The 9,574-nt window shown below is 46.5% G+C and overlaps 1 protein-coding gene across 2 annotated transcripts in view; it reads left to right on the forward strand.

Moving 5' to 3' along the window:
* ATP7B (ATPase, Cu++ transporting, beta polypeptide) overlaps positions 1 to 9,574 on the forward strand; it is a 79,012-nt gene that overhangs the window by 48,096 nt on the left and 21,342 nt on the right. For both annotated transcript variants that reach the window (XM_006758661.2, XM_015560608.1), the window contains exons 8-10: positions 872 to 1,046; positions 3,164 to 3,397; positions 4,075 to 4,166. In XM_006758661.2, coding sequence (XP_006758724.1) covers positions 872 to 1,046; positions 3,164 to 3,397; positions 4,075 to 4,166 — 501 coding nt within the window. The remainder of the gene's footprint in view (positions 1 to 871; positions 1,047 to 3,163; positions 3,398 to 4,074; positions 4,167 to 9,574) is intronic.

Raw genomic sequence — 9,574 nt, forward strand, 5'->3', positions numbered from 1 at the left:
GATTCAAGTGGTTCTGGGAAGTCTGGAAGCCAAGAAGCAGAGGACACATGATCTGGGCCTCAAAGAATGAGTGGCAGTTCCCCGGGCTGAGGGAGTGGGTGTGGAAGTGAGGGTGATCTGGGGGCACAGTGGCAGTGGAACTTCATGGATTCTTAGGTGGTTTCCTGTGGTTGGTTGGCCTGCAGCAGAGGGCTGGCAGTGAGGGGCTAATTCTTGGGGTCTTGGGCGGCCTCCTGAGGAGATGAGACTTGAATCTCATAGGCACTGGTTTTCAGTTAAGGTACATCAGTTCCCACAACCATTTGGTTAGAATTTCATGGATGCTGAAGCTAATGTGAAACCACAGCTGTCACTGATGACCAACCCCCATTTCAAATTTCGGTGTTCAACAAGACAGCTTCACTGTTCTCCCCGACTATTTTAAATATAGTTTTAAAAGTAAATGTCTAAGTAAGTTAATACTAATAAAAGGTTACTTTTACCTATTTTTCCTTGAGGGTTTGCATAGGATTACATTTTGAATAAAGAGCTATAGGCAGCCATAGACAAAGATGTTAAGTCTCTTGGGCTGGATTCTCAGCTTCTGGGCCTCGGTTGCCTCACTTGTAGGTTGGAGGTAACATGTAAGCCATGTGCAGGCATGGGCTGGCTCTAAACATCTCAGGAATGTCCTTGCAGCGAAGTTTAGACCTTTAGGTATTCCCTCAGATGGCCTGTGTCAGGGAGAGAGCTTTTCTTTCATTTTAGCCCTTTCATTTTGCCCCACACATGTGACAAAGTCAAGTCTTAAGCTGAGTTCTCAGGAGAGGCCCAGCCATAATCCAAGTGGCAGGCGGTACCTGACCTGTTGGTATTGCTCGTTGCTTTCCAGGTGGAAGAAATCTTTCCTGTGCAGCCTGGTGTTTGGCATCCCTGTTATGGGTTTAATGATCTATATGTTAATACCCAGCAATGAACCCCATGAGTCTATGGCCCTGGACCACAACATCATTCCAGGATTGTCGATTCTAAATCTCGTCTTCTTTATCATGTGTACCTTTGTCCAGGTGCGTACCAGAAAAAAGGTCAAACCTCTGCCTTTCATGTTTGTGCATGACCAGCACTTGATTGCAGCTTTCCTGAACTACCCTGGCCCACTGCTGTTTTTATCCATCTTATGTACAGCAGCGGGTGTCCTCTACCACAGAGGACTTATAAGAATCTTGTTTCTCTGTCAGTTTCACTGTTGATTGCAGATGATTGACATCTGACTGGCATAGCAACCACCTTGGTGCAAGGATTGGTGAACCAGTTGTCTTCAGTTTGCTTTTCTTTTAGCTTAATTTACCTTTGTTATTAGAAGCAGCAGTTAGATCACTGTGTAGCTCAAGCTTCTCTCTAATGTCTTATCTTGAGAGGTAGAAATGTGGTTCTGAGGAAATTGTAATTTAAAAGAGATGCGCCTCAGGGAACTTCTAGGGGGAAATATTAAGGAACTGGCCGTATTTCTGTATGGCCTCCATATATTTTGGATTAGAAAGTAAAACTCCTGACTTAATATCAAAATGTTTAGGACTATCAAGGGGCAAGTCTTTGTAGGCTGAATTTGTATATTTTTTCCTGTATTTTCTTTTTAATTCCAAATGTAATGTACATTTATTGTAAATAATTCAAGCCACATTGAAGTATAAAAAGAAAAGAAGATGATATATTTTCACTCCTGGCACCCTGCCTGCAGCCTAGTGCCATTCCCCAAGGTCACATTATTATTATTACTAGAGGCCCAGTGCACGAAAATTTGTGCACTGGGGGGCGGGGGGTTGTCCCTCAGCCCAGCCTGTACCCTCTCCAATCTGGGAATCCTCGGGGGATCGGGCCTAAACCGGCAGTAGGACATCCCTCTCACAATCTGGGACTGCTGGCTCCCAACTGCTCACTTGCATGCCTTCCTGATTGCCCCTAACCACTTCTGCCTGCCAGCCTGATCACCCCCTAGCCTCTCCCTTGCCAGGCTTATCGATGCCTAACTGCACCCCTACCGGCCCGGTCACCCTCACTGCCCTCCCCTGCCGGCCCAATCACCCCCAACTGCCCTCCCCTGCCAGCCCGGTCACCCCCACTGCCCTCCCCTGCCAGCCCGGTCTCCCCCAACTGCCTTCTGGACAGTCGGACATCCCTCTCACAATCTGGGACTGCTGACTCCCAACTGCTCGCCTGCCTGCCTGCCTGATTTCCCCTAACTGCTTCGGCCTGCCAGCCTGATCACCCCCTAACCACTCTGGCCAGCCTGATCTATGCCTAACTGCTCCCCCTGCCAGCCTGGTTGCCCCCACTACCCTCCCCTGCTGGCCTGGTCACCCCCAACTACCCTCCCCTGCAGGCCCCTGGTCCCCCAACTGCCCTCCTCTGCCGGCCATCTTTGATCACATAGGGGCAGCCATCTTGTGTGAGGGTGTGATGGTCAATTTGCATATTACCTCTTTATTATATAGGATTACTAGTTGGTTGTGTATCTTTTATCCATATAGGTAATATTTAAGTATGTATCTATGTGTGTATACATGTTCACATAAGGCAGACCCATCATAATAAATGTGGTGATTTATTACTGCCTTCTCCACTTAATCGTGTACATCTTTCACTCAAGTGGTTTATACACTGAGTGGCCAGATTATTATGATCGGCCAGATTATTATGACCACCCCATCAGTACAATGAAGTGAATTAGTTATGCAAATGATAATAATAATAATAAAACCTTGAGAGTATTTGCTTAGGAAGTTTTCAATATTCAGTATATTTGGAAGTGTCAATGAAGTACTGATGGGGTGGTCATAATAATCTGGCCACTCAGTGTAGATCTAACACACTCTCCCTGGGGACTGCATAGTATTGGCCACAGCATAAATGAAGTGTGATTTATTGTACCATTGTCACCATGGACATTTAAGTTGTGTACTCTGAGTTTTGAAGGTCTCCCATGCCCTTGATTATCCATTCCTGTGGCCATTAGTCCTCTGAATTAGGAAATATATTTCAAAAACATTGGTTATAGAGGAAAAAGTAACATCAAAATTGTGGGTGAGCCCAGAGTATTTGCCAACCCAAGGGCCCTCTGGGCCTCCATTTGCTCCTTGAACACTGTGCCCTGCTTGTTTCAGCTATCCCTTCATCTGTCTTTCAGTTCCTCGGTGGGTGGTACTTCTACGTTCAGGCCTACAAATCTCTGAGACACAGAGCTGCCAACATGGATGTGCTCATCGTGCTGGCCACCAGCATTGCCTATGCCTACTCTCTGGTCATCCTGGTGGTGGCCATTGCGGAGAAGGCTGAGAGGAGCCCCGTGACATTCTTTGACACTCCCCCCATGCTCTTTGTATTCATTGCCCTGGGGCGGTGGCTGGAGCACGTGGCAAAGGTAAGTGCAGCTTTATGTTACAAGAACTCTTCCTTCAGTAATATAAATCTTAATACATCTGAACACCATGTTTAGAATTACTAACTATACACAATTAGAGCAAGACTTAAAAGAAATGTGAAACCTACATATACTAGTAATTAGGTGCTTTGATCACTAATCTCCAAATTGGTTGCTACTTCTGAAATCCCAGCTAATCTGGTTAATTATTAAAACCTTTGTTCGGCGCATTATGTCATGGAAAGAACCCTGGATTTCAGGTCAATGGTCATGCCATCTCTTAGTACATAACTGAGTATACTACTTATTAGTCTAGAAATCCGCATTTCCATTAATGCAGGTTATTAAAAATGGGTCATGCCATTTTAAATAGCCTGCATTGTACTCAGTATTTTAATGTATCTTATAAATGAATGGGACCCTGGCCCTGAAAGAAATGGGCTTGAACCTAAAAGAAAACTATCAGTGGGTAGATTGGTATTATTTTTTCAGTCTGAAATGTAATTAATTGAACTGTGGCCTTTGTGCATTCAGTGTGGCGATAACATGGCTGTGTTGATGCTCAGTGGGTCCCATCAACCAGGAGAGCCCTTTGGTGTGCTGTGTTAGGGGGGCAGACTTTTCCTGCAGGGGTCAGTTTATAATACTTCTTGTTTTACACTCTGGTTATTTCTTAGAGCAAAACCTCAGAAGCCCTTGCCAAACTCATGTCTCTCCAAGCCACAGAAGCCACCGTGGTGACCCTTGGCGAGGACAACTCAGTCATCAGGTGTGTTATCTTCATCCAGAGTGCTTGGTCAATTTATGTCAATCTGTGTCATACACATCAAACACCCATCGTGTATGTGACACTAGAGCTCATGAAAGCGGGCATAGACATGCACAATAAGATCCCTCCTTCAATCCAGTCATGTATACCAGGCATTTAAGTACCAAAAGATAAGCACAAGTTCACAGTGCTGTATGCTGCTAAATAATAAATTAGAGGTACAGACGATTTGTAGCCCTGGAATTTAGAAGAGGAAGGCTTGTGGTGGTCAATAAAAGCTTCCCAAGGAACATGGAGTGTGAGCTGGGCCTTCCTTGCAAGATTCAGAGGATTCAGACAGGCTGAGAGATAAGGGTTTCAACTTGCCAAAGAATAAAAAGGAAGTACTGTTTTTCTTTTTCACAAGGTTAGCAGATATTAAAAATGATTATTTTCATTATTGCTGAAACTTATAAAGCATTTGCTGTTTGCCACTCTATTCTAACCTCTTTTATTTATTCTAACAAAAATATAATAATAATAAAACTTTGAGTAAAGGACTAATAGTACCATTATTTTAAAGATGAGGAAACTGCCCTAACCGGTTTGGCTCAGTGGATAGAGTGTCGGCCTGTGGACTGAAGGGTCCCAGGTTCAATTCTGGTCAAGGGCATGTACCTTCGTTGCGGGCACATCCCCAGTAGGGGGTGTGCAGGAGGCAGTTGATCGATGTTTCTAACTCTCTATCCCTCTCCCTTCCTCTCTGTAAAAAATCAATAAAATATATATTTTTTAAAAAGATGAGGAAACTGAAATTCAGAGAAGCTAAGCAACTGGCCCATGGTCACACAGGTAGTAAGGAGTTGAATTGGGATATAACCCAGGCTGTTGGTTTCAGAGTCCATATTCTTTATCTTTACATATACTGAGTCTTAAAGCATATTTAATAATAGGGACATTTTTACAAATTTGCTTCTATATTTCTCTGGTCAGCCTCATTTTCAAATTCTAGATAGTGGTTATTTATATGCTTTCTTCACATTCCTGAAATCTCCCCAGCTCTACCACTTTCCCTTTTAACCTGTGATCTCACTTGTGACTATTGACATCTACCAGTTTCCTGCCGCTCAAATTACAAAGCTGTCTTCTCCTGCTGCACACTCCTGCCTGCCCCATGAGACATGGGTCTCTCTCCTAGACCTCTGTTCAGGAGCTTCCTCTGTTGATTTCTTGTTGATCTTCAGTGTCTCCATCTTTGCAGATTGTTACCATGCAGTATGACATATACTCCAAACTCTGTTGTTTACACCAACCTGTGCCCTTCTCCCACTGTGTACTTGTCCATTCATCACACTCTTGCCAGTGCCGGTTCATTGGCTGTGTCCTCCAAGAGACAAACTTCTGAGGTCACTGGCACAGGTCCTTGTTCCCCAGTGGGGCTCTCAGTGAGCCTGTGTTGAGTACATGAACCATTCAGTGAGACCTGAAGAACTAAGTTAATGAGGCACAGGCTGACTGCAGCACTGTATTGTCTGGTTGCTGGCTTTAAATACTAATCAGAATTATGATGGTGATAGCTGAGATTTGAGAACTTACTATGTACCAGGTACACTACTCAGCACTTTGCATAAATTATCTGATTTAACCCTGATATGCCCTATGAGGCAGGTGCTCTCATGATTCTCCTTTTATTAGGAGGAATCTTAGGTACGTGTCCACATCAGGTGAGTGGCAGGGCTGGGACTAGAGCCCTGCAGACACAGAGCCACCCTTCAGACAGGAGGACCCCGTTGGCACTTGTAGGCTTGTTGGCACCTGTAGGCTTTCACGTGCACTTGGTTACTTCTACGCTAGTAATCATCTTGGCTGCTTTATTTTTTCCTTTTTCTTCTTTTTAAATTTATCTTTATTGGTGAAAGTATTACAGATGTCCCCTTACCCACCCACCCTCACTCCCATCCCTCCCCAGGCCTTCCCCAAATTATTGCTTTTCTTCTTCTAAATTAATGACGAGAGTTTCTGAGACGTGAAAATGTTCAGGTCGGGAATAAAGCCAAGAGCAACTTCATTTACTATTTACCTTTCATTTGAAAATGCATTTGAAAGCGTGGATTACCATGGCAATGGACAGCTCCATTGACTTCAATACAGGAGACGTGCATCTTTGCCAGAAGGCAAAAGCTAGTTGAAATACCAAAGTACTGTGGGTCTAACCACCTGCCATAACTCAATTCTTTTCCAAAGATGGTGATTACTTTTTGTTGGTGGACACATTATGGGCCTGACTACTACCATCATAATGTGGTGGTACCATTTTTTAAGCTAGGAGCTCGAAGACCATTCTGGCTTTGCCTCAGGTGGGCTGTGTGCTTAGAGCACATCAATTAATGCCTGTTTTGTACAGTTCCTCTCTGTCAAATGGGGGAGGAGGATCCTGACAGGGTATTCTGGGCTACTTGGAGAAGATGGGCCCATGGTCACCCCTTGCTCTCCTGCCTTTCTGAGTAGCTTTGGTACCAGGCCTCCCCACCCCCAAGTCAGACTCTCCCTCCTACAGGGCACTCCTGCATCTGGGCCTCTGCTGGTATGGACAGGTCCGCGTTGCCTTCTGAAGGCCACTGGAGTTTCCTGCCTCAGCTGGCTCCGTTCAGTGAGACCTTCTGCCAGGGCCACCTCTCCTTTCTCTCCATCCCAAGTCTTGGGTGATGGGAACTTCTGCATAGCTGATTGATCTGGAAGTCATTTCTTCATTCTCCTCATTCCTTAAATATCAATGAATCTTGGCTTTCAGTGTTGGCCCCATTGTCTGTTGTCTTGGTGTGTTACAGACTGTCATTGGGATACCTTCTATCCCCTGTGTCTTCATTCTCAAAACCTCCTCAGGTGCCAGTGTTCCCCTGCCTGTTGGAATCCGTCTCTTGGGTGGGCATAAAGACCCAGTCCACCTGTCTGCATCCTTCCCATCGACTTCCCTCTGTGCTTCCTCCCAGATGCTTTCCTCTTCTCCTTGTGCCTGTTTGTCTCCGTGAATAGCACCATCCCACACCAGCTCCCAGGCAGAGGCCTAGGTATCCTATGTGACTCCTTTTCCTCTCATCCGCACTTACAGGCTTTCTCCTCTCACTTCTAGCTCCACAGCCGCTGGTGGCCTCGCACACTGCCCTTCCCACTGCAACCACACTTGCTCAGGCCACTGCCATGTCTCGTCTGAAGCATTCTAACGCTCTTGGTCTCCTTCAAAATATTTACCACAAATCAGATGGCATTATTGTGTAGCTATTTTGCTATTTTACATCCTCAGCACACATGTGAGACTCAGCATCTGCCCTGTGTGCCTCTTGGGATCTGCCTCTTGTCCTGTCATTCCTCCGAATCGTCCACCCACTGGCAGTTCCTAGGAAGAGGCCCTCTCCTGTCTCCAGGCCTCTGTACACTGCACGTGTCACCTCTGCCTCTGAACACCTTTCTTCCTTCCCCTTCACCTGGCTCCTGTCCTTCAGGTCTTGGTTTAGATGTCGTGTCCTCCAGAAGCCTTTTCTGTCCCAAGGCCTGGCTTGTGGTCACTCCTCAGTGCTCTCCAAGCACTTGGTGCCTTCGGTCACCCTGGACATACACGTGGCAAGTGCTCAGATACTGACTAGTTGAATGAATGAAACAACTGTCGAATGTTAAATAAATTCCACATGCGTATTGCTTGGCATTGAAAGGCCTGTACAACCTGGTCCCCAATCTCCCACATTGAAGTGTTTTGTTTCTTATAACTGGGAAAACAAAATTATAAATTTTATCTGGGCCAGTGGCTATTCTAAGTGTGTGTGTGTGTGTGTGTGTGTGTGTGTGTGTGTGTTGTCTTTTGTTTTTTGTTTTGTTAATCCACACCCAAGGATATTTTTTTCCGTTGATTTTTAGAGAGAGTGGAAAAGAGGGAGGGAAGGGGAGAGAGGAACATCAATTGGTTGCCCACCACACAGGTCCCAATGGGAGCCAGGGATCAAACCTGCAATCTAGGTACGTGACTTTGACTGGGCCCTTGACTGAGAATCGAGCCCAAGACCTTTCAGTGCTTGGACTGACATTCTAACCACTGAGCAACATCACCCTGGGCTTTTCTATTTATTTTTCACTTACGTTAGACAAGTAAGCAGACAGGCAAAGTAAACAGACTGCTGGCAGGAACTCTTAAAGTTGAAGAAATGCTAGGGTAAAAACTGTTTCAATTAAATATATCTCCACAACTCAGCATTTTGGAGGCCATTAGTTGCTGAAAGAGAAATGCTGCTAGGAACGTACCAGAAGGAGCCACCTTCACTCCTATAAAGGGCTGTTCACTTCAAATTAAGCTGTTCAGAGTTAGGAAGACTGGTTAATTCAGATCAAAGTGGAAATTTAAAGTTAGATTAAGCAGATATTAGCATTACTAATACAAGGGCACCTAATTGGACATGTGTGCCAAGTATCACCATATAAGCCAAAAGCCTAGTAGGTAGCTAATGGGGGAGGAGAGATTCTGCCCCCACAGTCCTCTTTTCTGAAGTGAGCAGGCGTTCCTTTTCCTGACACAGCCGCCTCTTGCCAAGTGGAGACCTCTGGGATGATAAGCTTTTCTCCAGGTCATACAGACAGGACTCGGAAAGGCGGAGTCGGAGCCTGGATGTCTCCATCCTTGGAAGGCTTCAAAAGAAAGCAGAGTATTCTCGAGTTGCAGAGATCCTCCCCTTTTCCTTGTTCACCACCCTGCCGAGTCACCAGTTTACACATCCGACACTCAGGACTTTAGTCTGCTGCCCACTTTCCCTTGAAGGGTCTCCTTTTCAGTACTCCCTTTATTTCATTACTAGAGGCCCAGTGCACGAAATTTGTGCATGGGTAGAGTCCCTAGGCCTGGCCAGTGATCAGGGCTGATCAGATTCCTGCCTCCCCGCCTCCTCCTTCCGCCACTCCCTCAGCACCCCGCTGCCACTGGTCATCTGCCATGTTCCACACCACCCCCTGGTGGTCAGTGCACGTCATAGCGAGCAATCAAACTCCCGGTCTCCAGGTTGAACTCCCAAGGGGACGCTTTGCATATTAGCCTTTTATATATATAGACTAGAGGCCCGGTGCACAAAAATTTGTGCACTCGGGGGGAAGTAGGGGGGTCCCTCAGCCCGGCCTGTGCCCTCTCGCAGTCTGGGACCCCTCGGGAGATAATGCCCAGCTGGCTTAGGCCTGCTCCCGGGTGGCAGAGGGCAGGCCCAATCCCTAGGTGCAGCCCCTGGTCGGGCTCAGAGCTGGACCAATTGGGGAGTTGGGGCGCCGCCCTCTATCACCCACAGAGCAGGGCTGATCAGGGGGTTGGGGCACCGCACCCTGTCACACACAGAACAGCGCCAATCCGGGGGTTGGGGCACTGCCCCCTGTCACACACACAGCAGGGCCCATCAGGGGAG

The sequence above is a fragment of the Myotis davidii genome, unplaced genomic scaffold, assembly GCF_000327345.1.
Source record: "Myotis davidii unplaced genomic scaffold, ASM32734v1 scaffold1035, whole genome shotgun sequence".
Taxonomy (NCBI): Eukaryota; Metazoa; Chordata; class Mammalia; order Chiroptera; family Vespertilionidae; genus Myotis; species Myotis davidii.